We start from the raw sequence: 22,378 nt of genomic DNA on the forward strand, positions 1-22,378 counted from the left end.
GTGTAAACAACGCTCTGTTTTCATCTTATTGCACAGTAGGCTACTCCAGCTCGGGATATTTGCCAGCGTGATATATGACCATGTAGGAGGACCTTCTACTATCGCTTCTCTGTGCATTTTCCGCTTTATTTGATGAAAAACAATATTCATAACTATACAAAAATAAATTATAAAGTTCCGAATATCACATAATAGAACATAGCCACATTGTAAACCGCACGTATCATTTATTGCCCAGAATGGAAACCTATCCAACAGAACTAGCTCACTTTTTCAGCTTTATGAAATCCGACTCAAACTCATACACACCGACCGAATTGTTATTTTTCTGATCGTACTCCACCCAATCGTCGTCCGACAAATCTATATCCTCAAACGTCGGTCCATTTTCCGTCGCCTTGGCAATCCACCCCGACCGTGGACTGAATTCGGTCGGTTCCACACCACGGCAGTCGAACATAACGATCGTCTTCTTTTTGCCCGAATCCTGCTCGGTGTAGCTAGCTGCAACGAAAAGCAGATGATAAAGTGTGGGACATTATGGCATCTTCTGGATGATCTTGTAGATTCCGCGCGTGTTTTACCATTGGAACCTTCGATAATGTCGATACTGTTTTCTCGGGAACACATGCGACATTTCATGTAAAAGTTGAATCCTTTCGGATTGCGTGAATCCTCGTTGACGTGGTCGCTCTCGGTCAGATCGTGCCACTTGTCCGACAATTCACCACAGTTGGTGCATTTGATTTTCAGGAAAAACGCGTAGTTTGGATGGTTTGTTTTCAGCTCCTCGATGTTTTCCAGCGTCGCCTTTATCTGCAAACCGATTTTGCCCATGTTCGCCGGAAGCTTTACGAGTGCAGAGTTGGTTTAAGTCTCCTTCTACACTAATGCGAAGCGGTGAAAACGGAAAAGAGCGGCAATAGATTATCTCCCAGTGTACACGACCGGCTACTCTGTAGAGTATTTTGTTTATTTCTTTTAACTTTTATCCAATGGCATGTTTTGAAAATATTGCATTTGACAGGCTGGTTTGCGTTTATTAGGCATAGTTGAGCGATCGCCATTGCTGTTTACTCGCTATACGTTACTGAAGGGAGCTGCTGCTTACACCGCCAATTTGTTTATATACAATACCGATACCGCTGATGGTTCCAAGCAATTGTGAAAAACTCAACTCAAAGTTATGGCTTTCCTAGCGTCAACCTGCTGCCGACTGTGCCTGAATAGTCCTCCGTCCGATTCGCTTGTTTTTTCCATCTTCGATACCTTCCAGGGTAAAGTTCTGTCGCAGCTGATCGAGGAGCTGTTTGCCATAAAGGTGGGTTGGATCTTGAATCTGGAAGCACATTACTGTTTATACCGATGCTTTCTACTGCTCCGGAACAGGTATTGGAAGAGGATCGCCTTCGTTCGCTATGTTTGGAGTGTGTAAACCGTATAAATACGGTACACAAGATCAAGCAGCTGTTCGTAGAAAATGATCGCAAGCTGCACGAATTACAACCAAATGACCCGCCCTCCAGCGATCCCTCCTTTGTGGAAGAGTTAGTGTATGATGTATTTTCTGTCGGCAATGCGGACAGTACAGGCACGCCCGGTGAAGGTTCCTCCGTTGTCCACGAGATTGCAACACAGGAAAGTAGTAAAGCAGCAGCACCTTCTCCATCCCAAGCGTCCATCGACGAGGTAACAAACGATGGTACCCCTGCGGACCTTTACTTGGACGCAAAAGATGAGCCAGCACACAGCAGTCCGACATCACTCGCTGCTGTTGCTCAACCCACTCAGCTGCCACAAAACAAATGCTACTTTTGTGGAGTAATATTCGAAAGCCAGATACAATTTATCCACCATCTACCGAGCCACTTTGACGATGTACCCTACACCTGTCTGGAATGCGATGGGCTGGTGTTTAAAACGGTCCGCGAAGCAAGCAAACACATCTCCTACCACGACGCAAACGAACGTCCGTTCAAGTGTCGCATCTGCACGCTACGCTTTCCGACGCGCGTTAACAGTTTAACCCACGAACGGAAGATACATCGCTTTAAGCTGAAACGGATGGAAGCAACCAAGGGGAAAGGGCCCGCCAGCAAACAACGAACGTCCGGGCGGCGTAGTACGGCGCAAAAGAAGCAACACATCACCAAATCCAGCTCGTCGTCGCCCAAGCATCCCATCGCCCAGCACGTGTGCGAAATATGTGATAAAAGGTTTACCGCGAAGAAAAATCTTACCCGCCATCTGATGATTCACACCGGCGAAAAACCGTTCAAGTGTGATCGATGTGACCGATCGTTTCGACAAGCAGGCGAGATAAAGAAGCATCTGTGTCTACACCCGACGAAGCGCGAAAGCACCGAACAGCGACCGACCATCAAATCGTCTCCCGGTGACACGGATTCGAAGTGTACGAATAAAAGAAGCAGCGTAAAGTGTATGGTTTCATGCTAAAATATCGGGCATCGTATCGCTCCAAGTAGATTTATTATCACTAACGAATGCAATTTGGCATTTTGTTCTACGCGGACACCACGGGAGAACTACGGAGGTAAGTAGTACACACATTGACGCTCCTACCGACGTAAGTACCTTCGCCTAACAGATACAGTCAACCCTCGTATAACGAATTTCATTTGAGGACGCTAGGACAACAAATCTGCTTACACGAAAAAGCATTTGGAACTAACGTGTGAGGCGCAATAAGACCGGGAGGACTAATCAAATGATCGGGCCTCTTCAGAAGACTCAGGTTACTCGGAAGACAAGAATCTTTGGAACAGGGCTCGCCTCTTGGCTGCCGGAAATGCCAATCACTTATTTAAAATTTCTCGCGATTAGTAGGAAACCACACGTTATAAGGGGGTTGACTGTGCAAACTTAACGTATCGTAAACAGGCATAACAAAAAGCATCCACATCCAAACTCCAGTCGCCATGGTTTGGCGCGCTTAACGTTAACAGCGTTGTTGGCGAAAGTCGGCACATGGCCGCACGCATCGGAAGATTTGCAATCCTTTTTCTACTCCATTTACTACATAACTTTGGCGTCTCTCACGTCCCATTAACAAACAGTCTCGTTCTGCATTCATTCTTGCCTACATCAAATACTGTGCTTATTGCTCTAGATGGGTGCGACAGGAAAGGAAGTGCGAGAGTGTTAACTTTCCTACGAGAGGCGAATGAGGTCTCGGAGACCCGTAGGCTCTATAAATAAACGAATATAACTTTCCTAACGCCAACTCGTGAGAAACGGAAATCGGAGACTTCGTACTTCACTCGATATCTCCTTCAAAGAAATACCTTTCTTTGAACTTATAACCCTGTACTCAGTGTGGAAAAACTGCCAGTAATTGCCTCACAGCCTGGACAGGTAGAGTTTAGGATGTTCTCGAGAAGTTTAAGCTTAGAGATGGCCTTCTCTTATCTGCCTTGGCACTACAAGCTAGCCACAAGTAGCTGGATAGTCAGTCCGGCTTAGAGGAGGCGTACAGTGTTTTAAAAATGACGACAGTTATCATTGTCGCTGATGTTAAACTGAATTCCGAAGGTGCCTATTGGGATATTTAAGGATCAAGTGCTTCCCTGGCTGCGGACCAACTATTATGAACTTCAAAACAGTATCCCACAACAGGATGGCTTAGGGAGAAAATGAAGATTTGGTCCAAAGATCTGTCCTACCTAATTCATTCCCACAGCAGTCTGAACCTCAATACGTTTGATCAGGGCACATTGGAGTCCATGAAAACCTTGAAGTCTATTATAACACGGCGCGTGGTATCTAACTTCCGGAGACTGAATTCGAAAGGCCTGTTCCAGCCTTCGGCGCCATTTTGAGAATTTTGTCCGTAACAAACATAGAGGGATAACATAAACATACATTTTCGCTCCTTTTTTCCTGCCACACCCGGCAATATTACAACGCGCTTGCTTAGTAAACACTCTACCTAACAAGTACCTCACACTCTACGCGCCCTCGGCCCATCAACGATAACAATACATTCAATATCGAGTAAAAATGAAGCTAAAAAAGTAAAAAACATTCCGTGACTCACGGTATATCTAGCAAAACATGTCCGGTGGTGCCCGACAAACGAGCGCTAATACTGGCAATTTAGTATGGCGATCGCTTACATCCAACAACATCCAACTAGCCTTCACTCTCCTCAATTGTCCTCCTCCTCGCTGTGCGTGCTTAGCACCTGCTCCTGCCACCAGTCGTGCACCTCGTAGATCATGTTGGTATGTGCGTGACCAAATTTGCTCATGTTCGCCTGCTGCTGCTGTTGCTGGGCCTGCTGATAGTGCAGCTGCTGCTGGTGCGAATGGTGATGGTGAAGCGGCTGCGAATGGGGCGAATGTTCACCACCGTACCCATGGCTAAAGCTACCGTGGTGATAGTGCAAATGCAGACTGTGCGTCCCGATCTCGCTCAGATGCGACCCCTTACCAACGGCACCACCGCCCACATTGATCGACGGTGGTGCTCGTTGCTGCTTCTTCTTGCTCATGTAACGATCCTTTTCATTTTTGGCCTGCGGATCGGATAGGGTGGGTGCGAGAAATTTGCGCCCACTGCTGGAACCGGTCGAATCGGAACGGTTCAGTACGGTGGCCGTTTTCTTTCGGTTTTTCGCATTATTTTCGATGTCTTTCGCCGTTTGATCGGTGTCGGGTAGTTCGAGGCTGGTCCCGTCCTTACCGCCGGTCGGTGATTCTTCCGGTTGCTTCGACAGCTGGCCAGGGCTGGTAACTGATGAGGCGGCTTGGGAGGTGGTGGAGGATTGAAGCGGGGACGTTACCTGGGATTGCGTTTGGGTGGCTTGCTGCTGTTGGGTGGGTTGTTGCTGCTGGGAGGCTGGGAGTTGTTGCTGGAGTTGTTGCGCCTGTTGGGTGCTTCTGGTGGGTCCAGGTTGTTGCTGTTGCTGTTGTTGTTGTTGCTGCTGCTGCTGTTGCTGTTGCTGCTGCTGTTGCTGTTGCTGTTGCTGCTGCTGTTTCTGATCGTTCGTTGCGCGTAGTCCAGCGATGAGAGAGTTTTGTTGTTTCTGGAAGAAAGAAAAGATCATGGACAGATTAGTGTAACGTATGGATTTAAAAATAGACTTTAGTAAACCAAACCAAAAATGGCGAAATCTGATATTCCTTGACTCCTATGTTCATAGAACCATGTACAACAATTTATCAATGAGGCATCACGACTTTATTGATAATGAGCCATCAGATCATCAGCATACTACTACTTGGTAATTTAACCTCGAATGTGGTCTGTGATCGGTGAGGTCCTTTGGACTATAATGTCTCTTGGTAGACAATGTACCTCACAAGAAGAGTCTTGTTGGTCGGTAAAGCCCCCAAATACGATAAGGTTTTTAGTAGATAAAACCCCACAATCGGAAGTCAAGATCACTTAAAACCAGGTAGACCTGATCCCATGAACGGCTAAGTACCTTAGACAATGAGAGGACACTTTACAGGCGATGCTTCAGATGATAAGGATTCTTGAAAATGGGTTAAGCCCTTGAGGCAGACCCCTTATCACGTGGTTAAACTCACTGACATTCCTGAATTCAATATCCTTCCGTCGGATGAATAGAGCAACGTCGGTGTTGATTAGAAAGTCCACCACACTGGTAAACTCTTCATAGAGAGATTAGAAAACGGAACATTGGACCAGTTCAAGACAGTAGTTATTAAAATCTGGAACACCAACTCCATACTGTTTGAAGCCCTTGGAAAAGTATAAAACGTTATGAAGTATGAAACGTTAAAAGTATATGTCGTAGACGTTTGAGTCTACCACACAGATCTAATTTTAAAATGAATGTATGCTGCGCCATGTTCTGGATTGATTGGTATTTACAAAAAAGAAAAATTTCGAAAGATGTTACCTTAACGTCAAGGTTTGAGCTCAATAAGCAACTCCACTCCTAATAGGTTAATATACACCGAGAAATCACTGAAGCAAAACTTGGTGATCTTTCGTTGATACACCAAATAATGCAGGATGATCCTCTGATGAAGGTTTTCCTATAAAGTTCTCATGAGAAACGTTAAACGAATAGGAAGTTTAAGAAAGAGAAATTCTATTCAGAAATGTCATCTCTTTCTCTTTTGTTGTAGGCTTGTAGCCTGACCAGAAGATCATTCTTTTCCCTACGTGACACTGCTTGGATCTTTCCAAATATTACAGACAATCAGCAGCCATTTTAGCTTGGTTGCTCATTTTTGACAACCACGTTTACGGCTTTCACACTGCAATGTCTATGTCGTCCAGGATTTTCTTCCTTGCCCGGTTAATAGCTAAGGGTGATTGAAACCTGATCTCCATTAAACGTATTCATCCTTCTCTTGAAGGCATATAATGTTGAAGACCCTCTTGATCTCCAATGTCGAAGATCGAGCTAGCTGATGCCACTTACCGCCACATTGTTTGCCCGTATCTTTTTCAAACAGCCTTCCAGCCAGGTGCGAATCGTCTGCTTGGCCACCTCCTCCTCGATGATGTACTCAAACTCCTCCCGTGCCAACAGTTCCTCCAGCTGTAAAGCTTTCCGTATATCGACCGACCGATACGAAAGCATGCTGTAAATAGAGTTAAACATAACATACATTTATATCGAGCTTGGCCGTGGACGAACTGCACGCATCGACACTTGCTTTATAACGTCATGGAACGTAACGTCCTCGCCATTGTGCAGCTTGTCCAGCTCGTAGCACATGTACTTGAACAGCAGCCGATCCTTCTGCGGGTCACACTCCAGCCGGCCCTTTAGCAGGCGCAGTATAAACTTCACACGCCGCACCGGTATCACACCGCGCTGATGTATGTCCACAATGTTCCACGTGTTCTGGAAGTTGCGTATGTCGGCGTACGATAGCAGCGCGTCCTCCTCGTTCGAGTAGAACAGGGAAAAGTTCTCCATGATAATAGCTACCGGATGGTGATGCGCCATACAAGAAAAAAACAGGAAACAGTATTAGCATCAGGCAAGTGGGTGCGAAAAGGGGTTTGTGGTTCGTGCCCTCTCCTTTCCGACACAGCTAGCACCACACAGCGTGACACATTACCGACAAGCAGGTTCAGCACGATGTACGTGATGATGACGTAGAAGGTGCAGAAGTAGATCAGGCTGGCGGTGAAGTTGCCACAGTCCGTCTCCCAATAGTTGGCGGCCGGCGTACAGTACGGTGGCTGTACCATGCAGTCATGCATGATCTTGTTCCAATCCTCACCGGTGACGATGCGGAACAGCATCGCCACGCCGGTCACCGGTGAACCGAAATTGGCCCGGCTGCATTGACGGTCAGATCGAGCGGGGTGGGAAAAGAGAACAGGAACAGGCGAATGTCGCGAAAGTGCCAGGGAAGTGTTGTTTGGACCGGTGATCGGTGGTGTGCATGGGGAAATGCGAGGCGGTGCGCACGTGTGCGGAGGCAATGGAGGTGTGTGCGTGTGAAGGTGAGCAAATCGTGAGCAATCGTGGTATGTAAATACATTAAGCAAGGAAAACAAACAGAGATGAGAACAAAATGGACGAAATGCATATCGAGCGAGACACACAGAGCGAACGCGAGCACGCGTTATGAGAATGAGTTGGAGCAGGACCACGTGGTGTTTTTTTTGTTTGGTGACGAACGGGAGAAGAGAAGAAAAGGTAGACAAATTAGTACAAATTGGGCATAACCAAACACTACAAACTATTGACAGTGGATAAGAAGAGGAGCAAAGTAAAGCCAATAAGAAGAACGGTAGCAAGAAGGAGTTCAAAGTTTTAGTTAATGATGGAACACACTTTAGTTTTTTTATAAAATGGGGTTTGTTTTTTTGGTTCGATTTACTAATACACGCACGAATGCAAATGGGCGAACAAACCGGATAGAGACATAGTATACTTCGTGCCAGTTCTACCAAAAGCAAGCTACGGAAGGATAGACATAGACAGAGGATATGCTACATGTTCTAACCAGGAGAGCTATATTCAAATAAGGACAGAACTCTACGGCAAAAGAAGATAAATGAAAATCGGGTACAGTACGGTTGTATAGGCTAGACAGCTAGAAAACTGGAAGAAACTGGGAGGATACGACACTCGCTAATCGATGAAGATCAGTGCCAGATGAACAATGAGCTGCTGCTGTTGTTGGGTTGGGATGTCGGGTGTGTCGGCAGTTTAAAGCATACGAAAAGCACAGAGCTGTCTGTTGCGTTGAGTACAATGAAAGCGAATGGCATCGAAATATGAATTCAACGGTCCTAGAACTACACACGTCGGTAGATAAGTAAATGGTATAAAAGATTACTGAAAATGATGTGATGTTGTGTCCTTGTCGACTGATTTGAGACGTGGTTCTGCAAATGTGGAACTGAGCTTAAAAACATATTTCAGGCTTGTAGACCATCACGAGCCCGTTTCTTCAGGGCGATCTTTAAGGTTTTTTTTTTGTGTATAGAGATGTACAGAAAGTATTGCTGATTTCTGGGCCATCGATCGATCAAGAGGTATCAAATTTTGATACCAATCAGTCTAGGGTCTTCTGTACCGGATGGGCGATTTCTCTAAAGCCTGGGCCATTTCAGGTATGGCACGCTATAATCGATCAATGAAGAGGTTGATCATACGTCTTGACATCTTGAAAACTCGATTGATCGCTGGAGAAGGGAGTTGGGAGTCTTTTCTATCAAAGTCTACTCACCAGACTCTTCCAAGCCGCTCATTCTGTTAAATTATCGATTGCTCAGAACATAAAAGCTTTGAATTTTGTAAAATCTTAATTTGTCCTTATGATCTATTGAGAAAAAAAAGAAAGTCAAGTCAAAGAAGCCATAAAGAGCCGACTAAATTCTACTGTGGTTCTTTTGCCACAATATATATGTTTATCTCGTCCATGGTCTTTTACGCCGTATGGATGGGATCTCCGAAACCTGGGTTCATTCAAAGCGTACAATGCTATGGTCCCCGGGCTTTCTGATCAGTCTCTGATGGCTTTACAGGCTGTTCTCCAGAAGTAATTGGGCATTTATTTATTTATTGATTATTACGGACAGATGCCGTATTGTCAAATCAGAATATACAAGTTATCCCAAATATGGCCGACCCCGATCATCGAGGCGATACCGGCGCCGGTCATCACACGGTAGTACCGGGGATCTCCAAATGCCTTTCAGTGACTGCCTGTTCGAAGTGATGTGGACTCATTATCCTTCTTCTTCTTCATAGTTACTCCAACCTCGAGAGGTCTGAGACTGTCATTTCTAGCTTTCTGGGACTTGAATTTACCCGGAGCAGGGTAGTCAGCCCTGCGTGGCGATGAAATTTGAACCTCGGTTCTGCCTTGTGAAGACCGGCGTCGCTGTCGCCGCTGCCACCGGAATGCCCTTGACTGTCTATACAAATATGGGAAAATCAAGTAAAGGAAAGCCAGATATAGTAGGCCGAGAACTTACGAGGTTGTAGTACCAAGAAAGAGAAAATGATATTTTAATTAAAAAAGAAAGATAAGCTGACATATTCAGAATATATATTGATATATTGATAAAAGATCATATAATCCAATAACGTCGATCCTTCCAAGAATTTCATCGTTCTAGCATAGCAAAACGAATCATTGGATAGTACTAGTGATCACTCTCTGTTGGCGTTACATTTCCAATAGCTAAGGCTTTGGGTCATTTGACTTCATTCGTCTCTTTATTATAGACATAACATCCAAAGAAGATTCATAGTGAGGACAGACTTTCCGTAATCAGGATAGTCGCGCCAAGGATTACCGAGCTGGCGTGAAGAATTGGAATCATGGAATAGCGGCAAACAAGAAACAACATCGAACTACTACTGCACCTGCACAGCACAACAACTAGGGACAAAGAAATGGGGATAAAAATGCTGATAGTAATAGAACTGAGAGTGGACGCAATACACCACAGAGCGACGAGAGCGATTGCACGATAAGGTGTTTTTTGTTGCTTGGACACATGAACAAACCAAAATGAAGAAAAACTCACAAGATTAGAACAAAGACAGACAGAGAGTGAGAGAGAGAGAGAGAGAGAGAGAGAGAGAGAGAGAGAGGTAAAACAGAAGTTCAGGGAGAAAAGATAGAGCATTCAAGATGTAGTAGTAGTAGTAGGTAACATATTAGGAAAAAAAACAGGACACAAATATCGGTCGGAAGCACTTACAGCAGTTCGACATTTACCTTGAACATTGGGACCACTTGAACCACCCGGACCAAGATGGCCGAGCACGATCGTGTAATCTATCTAAACAAGCGGAAAGCTCTAAACAGGAAGTTCGAGAAATCTGCTAGACACGTTTGAAAGCTGGAAGGGTAATGCGCTATTCTCGGATATACACTGTCGTCGACTACAATACTGATGTGTGCTAGGGTTAGTTGGTTAGCAGTTAGCAGAGACTTCGAGAGTCATTCATAGTCTCTTCACCATTTATACTATCACCTTAACGTCATCGGGATTTGTTTGTTTTTCTCGCTTGTTTGAAGTACTTTACGGACCCTGCTTTGCTGTCGGTAGTATAATACAAGAAGGATCCATCGAACCCCCCCTCCTCTCCGCGGGAGTCTTGGATTCCCTCGATGTAAAGCATTATGTGGTACGAATTGCGCAAAACAAAACACTGTAACATTGTGGACCGTAACCAAAGAAACACAAACAAACACACACACACATGGATGAGCGAACGTGATCGTGGGATGATCCAATACGCGAAGGCAACCAAGTCAGTGAACCAAGATCGGTGATCGTCCAACGTTAGCTGGCCGCACTAGCTAGAAACAAAACCGCACTGCCCAATAGCCGGCAAATGCTGAACGAGCAGGTCTTACAATGTCTTCTTCCGGTGATGTTATTCTCCTGCTTCTGATTCCGTTTCCTGTTACTCAAAACCAGCTTTTCCATCGGATCATGTGGGGTGATGCGCCAAAAGAACAAATTTTGTGCCTGAATCTCGATCACCGGGCAAGCGAAGGGAGCTGTCCTTGCACGGACGGACGGTGAGTAAGGAAAGCTGCACCAAAATCAAAACCAACACGCCGTTCGACGACCAGGACTCCGTATGTTGGGGGGGAGTGGAGCTAGGGCATAGCTTACACCCACCGTTCCCGCAGAAAAAGTGCCTAGGACAGTTCCCTTGCGCTATCGTTCAGCATTGGTCGGTGGAAGCAGTTGGAAGCAGCAGCTTGAGGGAATTCAGTTCTGCTTCGGTTCCCGGTTCGGCGCCAACCGGAACCCGTACCCGGTTTGCTCAGTGTGCGGCAAGCTTACGTTCGGGGATATTAAGGACACAACATGGTGGCGGGAACATTGTTTGATGTGGTGTAAAATGGACGACAAATGATGGGCGATAATTGTGATAATACTAGACGACAAAGACGATACATGGAATTTAGTACCGGAGGCCATCGGTTGGCCGGTTTAGTCGGTTTTGTTTTTGTCTCTAATTTAGTTGAGGATCTGTTTAGAGGGACGAGGACTTTCACGAGGGGGAACCGAATTTGTAAGGACCTTTCAAACTTAAGAAAACAAAATACTTTTAACAAAGCGGCCACCAGAGGTGTAAGGTGAGATGGGGAAGGTGGGGAATCTGGAACAAGCCGTCACTAACTCGGCAAATAACGCTAATGCTCCACCACCATCCCTATTATCCCGCACTCCTTCCCGAAAGGAACGAGATCCGGTGATAGGATTAAGGGAAGCACAAGGTAGCATGGGGGAAGAAGGGGGAGACACACACACACACGCACGATTCTACGGAACACAACTGGCCCCGTCCCGGGAGAAGATACAGAATGCGGCGCGCGTGTACTTACCGTCCGATGCCTTCGCCGTACTTGACCGTGCCGAACAGTATCGTACCGGCGAGGGCGTAGAAGAACACCAGCAAAAACATGCCGAAGATGATGAAGAACGATTTGCACACCGACACACCGACGGTAAGCATTAACATTTTCAAGGTCGTATGCTTGCCAGTTATTGTGAAAAATCGCAATATGACAACCATAAAACCAATGAAATATGATAAATCGCTCTGTTGACGTTTCGTCGTCGGGGAGCAGAAGAAATGTTTGTTGGAAGGGTTTTGGATTAATATCGCTTCGGTTCATGAGGGCGTGAGCTGCCTTAACTTACTCGCAGTGTGGTTTGCAGAAAGATCCAGACGACGCCCGCCACGGTGACTAGCAGATCGTACCGGTTCCGTCTCGACTGCCAGTAGCCGCGCGGTGTAAAGGCGATATTCTTCATGACGACCTCGATGACGAACACGAACGTGAGAAAGGTGCTGACGATTACCAGCCGCTCGGTGTGTATTTCATCTTTAGTCCACTAGAAAGAGGAGGACATCGTTGGTGGAATGAGAATCGATCAAGCTCGCTAATCGCTTGCAACCAACTTACGGTAATTGACAGCAGCATACTGTTCACCAGCACCACCACGGCGATGCACCGCTTGAACGCAATGTGCTGCGTAATGTCGTACACGAACGCACGGAACTTACGGCCATCCGGTCGGGGTGGCAAATGGAGCGGTTGGGCGATCTTTAGCCGCTTCTTCAAATCACACCAACGGCGCTGATCGACGGTTAGCAGTGCGGTACCCTTGTTCTCCGAATAGTTCGCAATAACTACACCGACGAACAGCGTTAGCCCGATCATGCAGCCCAAAAAGATGTACACGTGGATGTAGATCGCATGTACCGGGCCCAGCGCCTTAATCAACACATCCCGCACATCGATCCAACCCTTGTACGACAGCACCTCAAACAGTGCCAACATGGCGTCCCCGATATTGTCAAAGTTAAACCGCCGTGGATTAGCCCAAACGCGCGGTACCAACATCGATGGGTACGATTCATTCTCGCCGGGCGTTAGCTTCATCTTGGTCACGAACACACGCCTCATAAACACACCGACACAGTCTTCGCGCTTCAGTATCGTTGGATCGTTACAGCGGGCCAACCGGCCACCGTACAGCTGCACACCGTAGCTGGCGAAGATAAACATCAGCAGGATGAGCAGTGTCGATACGAGCAGAATCTCCTTGAAGCCACGGCACAGTTCGTACACCACCTTGCGCATATGCGGCACCAGTGTGAAGATTCGCAGCGGTCGCAGACAGCGCAGTATCATGAGCAGTTGGGCGGAAGAGTTGCTCGGCACCTGGCGCGGCATCCAGATGAGAAAGGTGGTGGACACGATGTAGATAAACACGTCCAGCACCGAGGCGACGTCTTTGATGTACGCTTTGGGTGTGAAGAACAGACCGTCGGCAAGAATTTTGAGCGCCAGCTCGAGACTCATGAAGATCACGAACGTGTACTCGGCAACCTGGAGTGCGACGTGCTCCATCACGCGGTACTGGGGCGTTTCGAACATCATCGAGATGCAGGACAGGGTCGTTACGAAGATCATTACCCAGTCGAGGTACGTGACGAGGCCAAGAAAGTTGCTGCAGAAGGAAGAAAAGGGGGAAAATAATGGCGATTAATCGGCGACCCATCATGGCGGATCGGTGATACTTACTGAAGACTTTTGTACTGCACCTTGCGCTCCTTGCCGGTGAGCGGATCCTTCAACCGCGCATCATACCGGCCGTGCACGATACGCTGGCAAATCTTCCGAAACCGACTCTCCCGCGGTACCGCAAACAGGGGCGTATCGAAGAATGGGTGATTTTCGCGCAGATCTTCCTCCCGCTGGTTGCGACGCATCTCCGCCTGTTGCCGCTTAGCCTGGAGAATCTTTATGTCCAGATCGTGTGGACGGGCCCGGGACGATGTGACTCGGCTGGCCGCACCAATATCCCCGTTCTCCATCAGATGTTCGTACGTCTGCTTCAGCTTAATTGACCCACTGCGTACCGAGCGTCGGATCGATCGTGAACCAAACTTCTTCTGATCGACACGCCATGGTTTCGTTTGCGTGATCGTGCCCTGAGGCTTCAGTCCTGCCTTCGTGCCCGCCACCGGCAACATCGATGAATCGCCCAACATCAGTCGCTGATTGTTGGAATCGTTGATGATGTGTGTGATCGCGAGCTTGCGCAGATCACTGCCCACCATACACACCTTGGCCGTTTTGTTCATCACATTGATCGGGCGATGCTTTTTGTAGGCGATCCGCGAATCCCAACACTCCGGCATGGGTCGCTGGTAGCCCTCCAGATCTTCCGGTTCCATCTCGAGCACAAACTGCTTCATGAACGATTCGCGCACCTTCGGCAGGGTGAAATCGTTCGGGATCTTGTGCAGGATCGCCATCTGCGGTGAGTCGGGAAACTTTTCGAAGATCCGCAACCGGAACGGGAGCGTTTCCTTGATCTCCGCACTCTGCTCGCGGAACTTGAGCTGCTTCAGCTTCTTGATGTCTTCGTCCAGCTCGAGATTGTCCAGAATGACGGCCACGAACAAGCTTAACACAATCTGCGGAACAGGAAGGTAGGTGTGTCAATGGGTTGCGAAGAGGACGCCCACACAGGCAGGACGTTACAACTTACCAGCGTCACGAACAGGTGGTACAGGATGAAGTACACCGCAACGAGCGGCGTGAGCGTTTTGCTCGTCCTGATCATCGTCTCGTCCATCACCTCGACCCACGCCTCCTGCGTCAGGATCTGAAACATGGACATGAACGCGTCCGGGAAGCTTTCGAACTTGGTGTAATCACACAGAAAGCAGAACAGCTGCATCGAAATGCTTGAGCTGATGATCAGCAAGCACATGGTAAAGATGATCAGCGAACCGAGCTTCTTGCCCGGGCCGAAGATTTTGTACACAAAGCCCTCCAGCATGGGCGACGCTTTGATCAGGCGCACGACTCGCAACACCTGGAAGTAGGTGAATCCGCTCAGATAAAGGGCCGGGATGATGTGTAGCGTCGTGCCAATCGCTAGCAGCAGCTCAAACTTGTGTATCGAGTGCTTGAAGTAGCTGCGCCACCCGAGACAGTAGATCTTGAACAGCGTCTCCAGATCCAGCAGCAGCGTAAACGTAACCTCGATGTAGTAGTACTTCTCGTAAAACACGTGCCGTTGGCGTCCGTCGTGCTTGAACTGCATCGTCGCCGTCACGATCCCGTTCGCCAGTATCACCGTCATGACCAGCATCCGGAAGTAGGGCGATCGTAGGATGGTGTGGCATATTTCCGGCGCAATACCACCGTGCTTGTTGTCGTCGATCGTTACCAACTTCCAACCGCTATCGTCACCGGTAATGATCTGCGACGCCGTACTGTTCTGAATGTGGCCCCGTACACCCCACATCTGCTGGAACTGCACCCGAATCTCGTTGAACGTTTCCGTAATGACGGCGATGAAAACATTCTTCACCAACCACGCGAGAAAGAAGATCATGGTGCTGAAGTAGAATGCGGCACGCCACGCCGGCAGTGAATCGATCGCACGGTACATGATAAACACCCAGCCCTCCTGCGATGCCGCCTGGTACACGGTGAAGATGCTGGTCGCAATGTCCTCGAACCCGGTGAAGCCCATCGCATAGTTGGTGAGAAAGTCCATCTTCATGCACTTCATACCGATCGGACACTGGTAGCCCGAGTTCGGATCGAGCGAACAGAACGTGTCCGGTATGGCGAGCGAGTTGATCGTTAAGCTCTTCGGTTCGGTCGTGTTCAGCACGCAGTGGTTCTTGAGCTCGCCGAAAAACTGCACACCGAGCAAACCGTACAGCGACATAAAGAACAGAAAGAACAGCGTCACGTTGTAGATCTGTTGGCTGGAGCGTTTGAAGATTTGATTGATGCGGCTCTTGGGCATGGAGAACTTTAGGAAGACGCGCAGAAACCGTATCATGATCAGCGGTCGCGGTGCCCGTACCGTGCTGAGGTACGAAAACTTGGGCACCAGCCGAAGCATCTCGAACACCTGCAGCGTGACGGAGAGCCACAGAAACAGCACCATCGAAGCATCGAACTGGCACCAATGGTCCTTAAAGTAGGGTGCCTCGCCCTGTTGCAAGGGGAAGAAAAGAGATAAGAAGCGTGAGTTATGGTGAGCAGCAAGCGGCAAAGAAGCCGGCGAACGTTTGGGAACTCACCCGCAATGCTCCACGGATATGGATCTTGGCTATCATTTCGGACGTGAACAGTAGCGTGGCGACCGTGTCACAGCAGAAGGTACAGTACTGCAGGAAGGGATAGCGCTCGAACGTTTTGGGCGTGTTGAGCGACACGGACGTCAGCGATATCAAGGCACACAGTCGCATCAACCGGCGGACCCATAGCTGTGTTTTTGTTTGTGTTGTGTTGTGTGTGCGTTTGTTGGCAAATCACACGCAGCGCCGAGTTGTGGAACGAATTGAGACAGAACAGGAAGGATTAGTTCTCGCAGCCATAGCGGGGGTGGGGAGTTCGGCTGGGCCTTTCGCCCAACCAATGGCGAATGGTGTAGTAGCAGGCGGTGGGTATTGATTTTGCACGGATTTATGGTGACTTCATACCATGCCATCATGCATCAATGTGTTTATGGTGCCGTCAAACATCGAGCATGCCTTCGATCGAGTGACCAATTGGCTTTACATTTCGATGTGTTTGTGTGCGTTCGGTTTAAGGGTTGTATTTTTAGTCCGGTTCGTATACTATTTGCATGCAAAGACACGGTGCCAAAAACGGGGCCGTGCAATGCGTATTTACATTCCTTGGGGTATTTTATTTGGCGAGAAAAGAAAAATGTACTTGCGTTGAAGTGTAGGGATGAAGTGAAGTTAAGACGTGACAAAGAAGCAGTACAATCATAACGAGTTATTAGGAATAATCGTTAGCACATTAATTAGCATGCATGAATTGTATTAAGAAGGAATAGTAATCGAAGCATTCAAGCATCATGCGTTTCTTGTTTAGAGAACTTTCATGACTATTTAAAAATATATTTAAAAAAAACTAATGGAATTATTTAATTTAGTAATCAAAAATAATTTTAAAGTATGTGAATGTTAAAAAAAAGAAACGAAACATGTGATCAACGCCACGTGGATGACATTCAAGCTCTGATGGAGGCGCCTAGTACTTTGTAATTCAAAACACCGGGCGCCTCCACCGACTTCTCATCGTTAACGCAAAACACCGCCCATTCCAGACACCCTTCAACAAAGTTCAACGCCACGGTCATTTCACCCGCGGGTTATCACCCAGCTACTGGAGCGGAACGCCTATCGGAACGCCGGTGGCCTAATTAATGGTAGCGCGGTTTATAAATACCACCCGGGTTTGGGTCCGTTACGTGGTCCAGGTCGCTCTCCTTCCCAGAAACCATTCCATTCAAAGTGCTTGGTGACACTCGACTCGAGTCGCCACCGGCAGGGTGAAAGCACCTTCGATTACGGTAAGCGCGCGATAGGCAAGGCGAGAACATTATTTTACTGGGTGTGCCCGAATCGAACTGATTAATCGATTCGACCGGGTGGAATGCGAATCGGAAGCAACTGTTTATGGCTAGCGAAAGGCGTCATTTCGTAAGGCGAGCGGTCGCCGCAAAAGCACAAACATGCCAGCAAAGAAAAGCAAATGGAAGATGTTTTTTGTTTTTGTTAAAAAAGACAAGGAAAAAATGAAAAGAAAAGTGGAATGAAAAAGGAGGTGAATTCCAACAAACAAATACCTTCACTACTACGCATGGTCTGCATTAGTTTATGGGGATTTTTTTGAGTAGTCAGTTTTTAGTTGTAGTTTTTAATATTTAGTTTGCTATTGCTTTAATTGATGAATCAGATGATGCGAATGATGTTGATGTATGGCATGTACACAGTCTTCTACGGTACGGTTTTTGGGGAACTCGGCAGGGCACTAGTACGCTAGAATTCTCGATGATGATGATGGTGGTCCACAACAACGCACAAAACAATGTGGGGCAATAGAAAAACCAACGGATAATAATACAAAAGAAAGACACAAAAACACACATACATATTATTAACAACACACCACGCGCACACACAATGCAACATTACAGCTACACAACATTTAGTTAGTTTTAACTCATCAAACATACACACGCTGCGAAATAAAAACAAAATACAACCACGACAAACAGATCCCATAACTGCCCCAAATACAGCTTAACTCCCTGTGACAATGTACAATGTGACGGAAAGGATCAAGGGATTTGTTCTAGGGGGGTACACGTGTGCTCAGTTCACACGTGTCAACACTAATCACGGAATGGGGCTAGAAAGAGAGAGAGAAAGGGCGGAAATAAGTCTGATACCTTGTTGACCCATTCGATGTCGGCACTTTCGTTGAGCGATTCTTCCGGCCCGTAATCGGCCAGCACCGGTTCGCCCTTGATGCTCTGCTTCCGGCCCAACATGTTGCTGGTTTTCTTTTTCTTCTTCGACGCGGACGCGCTAAGGCCCGTTGCCGCGGTCGTCGCGGCCGCCGACGTCGTCGTTGCTGTTGTCGTCGTGGTTGCTGCGATTACTGCTGCTCAGTAGGTAACCTCGATCAACTGCTGCTTCTGTTCTCTTTTTCTCTCCCTCTATCTCTCTCTCTCTCTCTCTCTCTTTCGCTCTCTTTTTATCTTTTCCACTCGCGGGGTTTGGTGGATTTTTTTTCTCCAAACTCAGTTCAAGATGGCGACCATACTAGTGTGTGGTACAGCTTCCACAGCTGGCTAACACACCCACTTCCACCATCACCACCATAACCGTTTACACCTTTTATGTGTTGAAAAACATTATTTCTTTCATTAATTTACACATTTTCATTTTCACAACCGCTTTCATCTCGTTGCACCGTTCAAGCACATCTCACACGCTCCGCTGGACCATTATTATCGATCCGTAAGCTGATGAAGATTTTTGCAACAATGGCTGCCATCTTGAATTCGAGCACCATCTCACATCGTTGGGACACTTTCGCAACCTCTTTTTGGTTTTCACTGGCTCACAAAACGGTCACCTTTCGTTTCAAACGTATTTGAGTGCGGAAGGCTTCAAGGAAACATTTCTTCCGGAATGGAAGAATCTTAAACAACGATAAGCTTGCAACAGAGATGCTAACACAGGCAAGGTAACAGCAATAACAACAAGAACAACAAGCAAGAGAAGAACGACCCTAGGCCTAGCACACGCACTCTCGACGATGCCAGATTCTGCACTGACACGGTGCCTGTGCACTTGACACGAATCTACCAGTACGCTCCCAGATCCACAGCTTGGCGGAGAGATTTGATGAGCGCAAATGCGTGCGAAAACCCCTGAGGAACTAACCGAAAGGGGAGCGTGTCTGGAAAAACTCGATGGCGGAAGTCTAGTGCGCTTGTGCGGAATTTATTATTTACAAAACGTGGGCACTGGTGGAAAACTGTGTTCCGGTAGATCCGAGATTCTGTTGCATTTTGTTTTATCTAGCGTTCAGATAAAGTGTTGGAACGATAATACAAAGCTATTCTTCAACATGATACGAGATGTACTTTATTAAGCTGGAAATTTATACAACCTGTTGAATGTTGTTTGCATACGTAGTGCGTAGCCCTTTCCACGATTAGATGGAAAGAGATGGACACAGAAGGTGAGTAAATGTGGGGAAAGAGAGTTGTGACTCCCACCGTCTTCACTTTTATGCAACAGGTTTGTTTACGTCCGATGTCCTCACGAACGCGGACAAACTCGATTGCTCACGGGAGACTTTGTGATCCTTACCAGGGGGTGTAGGGTCAGCTGTTTTGGTGTAAACAAAGGTGTAGCATACTTGCAACCCGCAGCTGGAGATGCATCGGAGAGGCACACGGTTGCTATGGTCCCGTTACTATGGTTTCAGTCTGCACGAGAGTAAGGAGCTAGCTATGTCCTCTCCTATCGAAATGTTCTAGCCTATCCAGCGCGTGACTTTATCCCGTGTGTCCCAACCAATGGGAAATTTGTTTTTGTTTTTGTTAAATTAATTTTAAGCAGCACGACCAAATACCATCCGGTTAGAGAACGCTTAAATTTATTGACATTTTTAAGTACGCAATTTTTAAAGTAACTTCTTCTTCTACCTTTGGGCATTAACAACCTCGCAAGGACTCGCGGCCTACCACAGGTCTGGTTTTCCTCTTCTTCTTCTTTGCCTAACAACCTCCTCGCTCATGCCTGCCATTTCTGGCTTACTAGACTAAATTATTGATACCGCATAGTTGGATAGTCAGCCCTCACACTATGAAGGAACGGCCCACACGCGACTTGAACCCCGGAGCTTCCGTGTGAAGATCTCTCTGGCTATCTGTGCCTTGATTTTACCCATAGCTAGTGTAGTCAGCCCTGCGTACGGGAAGGTGGTCTGGGTCTACGGATTTCTCACCCACCGGATGGCCCCAATCGAGTGTCGAGTTCCTGGTTTCAAATTGTTGGGAGGTTTCTCGCATTCGAGATCGAGCCTATTCACTTTCAATGTCTGCGATTATGCACGGGGACCGAAGTTCAAATCCCATCCAGCCCTTTCCCTCTTAGTGAGGACTTATTCAAGAAATGGTAGGCATGAGCTTAAGGGGTCGTTAGCGCAAGAAGAGAGAAATTTCTATATGAAACTAGAATGAAACGAAGCTGCTGTGAGGCAATGACACCTATACATAATTCATGGCCAGCCCTACTTTTCTTTCTTCGTTTTTGGCTTTGTATGCACCTGCCTATGCCGGGCCAGTGTGCTACGATCTCGGAAGCTCTTTTCACAAACTTCGCACACGTACGGTTTTTCGCCGGTGTGTATCAGCCGGTGCGCTAACATCACCGTTCGCTGCCGAAAGCGTTGCTGGCAGATATCACACTCGTACGCCTTAATATCGTTATGGATCCGCATATGGCGCCACATGCTGGTGTACTGGGCAAACATTTTGCTGCACACCGGGCAACTGAACGTCTGCCGCTTGGTGTGTACATTTTCGTGGCTTTGCAATGCATTCAAATTTCGCAGCTTCTTTCCGCAGTACCTACAACTGTAGCTCTTTCGGTGTTGCACTGCATCATGCTTGTGCAGTGCATCATGCTTAGCCAACTCTTCCGCGTACTGGGTGCATTCGATAGCTTCAAACTCTTCGGGGTGTTTCAGCTTACCGTGCTCGAGTAGCTGTTTCTCCTCATCGAACACATCCGAACAGTGCGGGCAGATTATGTTGCTTGCGAAACCAACAACTGGTTGCTTTTTATCTTTCAAGCGTGCTCTCTTATTTCTGCTGTCCTTAAAGTGTCCCATCCTGCTTTCGCCTTTAAATTCCTTCTGGATACTTTCCGTCTGGTTCGGACATGCGTGCGTCATGTACGCATCTTTTGTATCAAAGAAGCACTCACACCATTCGCAAACAAACGTACTCTCGCAAGGTACAACCGGCTCGTCCTCACCACTGTTCTCGTCCGTAGGTTCGACCTCTGAATATTCAAAATATTCTTTAACACTGGCATTGTCGTCTTCAGTGTTTTTATCGCCTTCCTCCATGCAGTTAGAAATATGGACTCGTACCAGACACTTCCCGGGACTTTGAGCCATTGTCACTTCATACTCTGACGATGATGTGTTCTGTCGTTCCGTTTCGTTTGACTGATCCACGTAATAGATAATGGAATTACTGTCCCCATTTTCCAATGTGATGGAGTGTTTCGCTGTAACATCGTCTGGCGTTTCGACCTTTTTAGTAGCATCCTCACGCTCATCCCGTTCGTCGGTAGTGCTTTCAACGGAGGCGGCGGGTTCAGCATTAACGTGCGAAGGTTCGGTAACGTTTATCTGCTCCGTAGAGGGTGATTCTTCTTCGGTTGAAGTGCTACAAAAGAAAGTGCTTGCTTTAGCAGCTGAAACATCCGATTGTGATCAATCAAATCAATCCTACCTGATCATTTGTCGATATTTGCGATCCTGTGCGATAAATTCTTCGCGGATCTCGCGAGCAGTACACACCTTTACCACACATTTCTTGCAGATAGTTGATATCATCTCCGTGGGGAGAATCTAGAACGAAGCATAATCGAGGAGAAGATGTATTAAGAAACTCGTTCAAACACAGCAAAAGGTCGCCTTTCGTACCTTAATTTGAAACAAATCCAGCAACGCATCACGTATGCAAAATCCTTTGTATTTATCAAACAGGGATACCATTTCGTTGAACTGCGCAGAACTCAAACATATCCTACAGTAAACAGTAAGCATTTTGTGGAGAAGAAATCGCCGTTTCACGTGCAATTAATTGTTATTTTCCCTTGGCTAACGAGAAAACGAGCGGTTGTTTATGTTTGTGGTGAGTACACTGCACAGTAAACAATTTATGCTGTCCGCGGCACGTCGGTCCATGCAGCAGCCAAGACAACGCGTGCCCATGCAGCACAAACAACCGACAAGCTGTCAGATTCGGTAAAACGTTTGACAAGCCGTAGCTGCAGGAG

General features: G+C 47.2%; 4 protein-coding genes across 4 annotated transcripts; 1 reads left to right on the forward strand and 3 right to left on the reverse strand.

Annotated features, from left to right (window-relative positions):
* Positions 1-203: 203 nt before the first annotated feature.
* Positions 204-992, reverse strand: LOC118502742 (UPF0587 protein CG4646). The gene is made up of 2 exons (XM_036035307.1): positions 585-992; positions 204-504 (listed from the first exon to the last, which is right to left on the reverse strand). The coding sequence occupies exons 1-2, from the start codon at positions 835-837 to the stop codon at positions 266-268; spliced, it is 492 nt and encodes a 163-aa protein (XP_035891200.1). The 5' UTR covers positions 838-992; the 3' UTR covers positions 204-265.
* A 77-nt stretch (positions 993-1,069) lies between these two features.
* On the forward strand, positions 1,070-4,042 carry LOC118502719 (zinc finger protein 70-like). Its single transcript, XM_036035274.1, has 2 exons — positions 1,070-1,321; positions 1,390-4,042. Exons 1-2 carry the CDS (start codon positions 1,187-1,189, stop codon positions 2,455-2,457), a joined length of 1,203 nt encoding a protein of 400 aa, XP_035891167.1. The 5' UTR covers positions 1,070-1,186; the 3' UTR covers positions 2,458-4,042.
* On the reverse strand, positions 2,435-19,164 carry LOC118502671 (sodium leak channel non-selective protein). Its single transcript, XM_036035149.1, has 11 exons — positions 18,235-19,164; positions 16,070-16,255; positions 14,512-15,981; positions 13,539-14,437; positions 12,414-13,464; positions 12,148-12,342; positions 11,829-12,046; positions 7,071-7,294; positions 6,660-6,933; positions 6,422-6,584; positions 2,435-5,047 (listed from the first exon to the last, which is right to left on the reverse strand). The coding sequence occupies exons 1-11, from the start codon at positions 18,334-18,336 to the stop codon at positions 4,169-4,171; spliced, it is 5,661 nt and encodes a 1,886-aa protein (XP_035891042.1). The 5' UTR covers positions 18,337-19,164; the 3' UTR covers positions 2,435-4,168.
* Positions 19,165-19,931: 767 nt separating this feature from the next.
* On the reverse strand, positions 19,932-22,274 carry LOC118502712 (zinc finger protein 394-like). The gene is made up of 3 exons (XM_036035263.1): positions 22,023-22,274; positions 21,829-21,947; positions 19,932-21,762 (listed from the first exon to the last, which is right to left on the reverse strand). Exons 1-3 carry the CDS (start codon positions 22,143-22,145, stop codon positions 20,595-20,597), a joined length of 1,410 nt encoding a protein of 469 aa, XP_035891156.1. The 5' UTR covers positions 22,146-22,274; the 3' UTR covers positions 19,932-20,594.
* Between the last annotated feature and the right edge of the window lie 104 nt (positions 22,275-22,378).

This window comes from Anopheles stephensi, chromosome 2 (assembly GCF_013141755.1).
Source record: "Anopheles stephensi strain Indian chromosome 2, UCI_ANSTEP_V1.0, whole genome shotgun sequence".
Classification (NCBI taxonomy): Eukaryota; Metazoa; Arthropoda; class Insecta; order Diptera; family Culicidae; genus Anopheles; species Anopheles stephensi.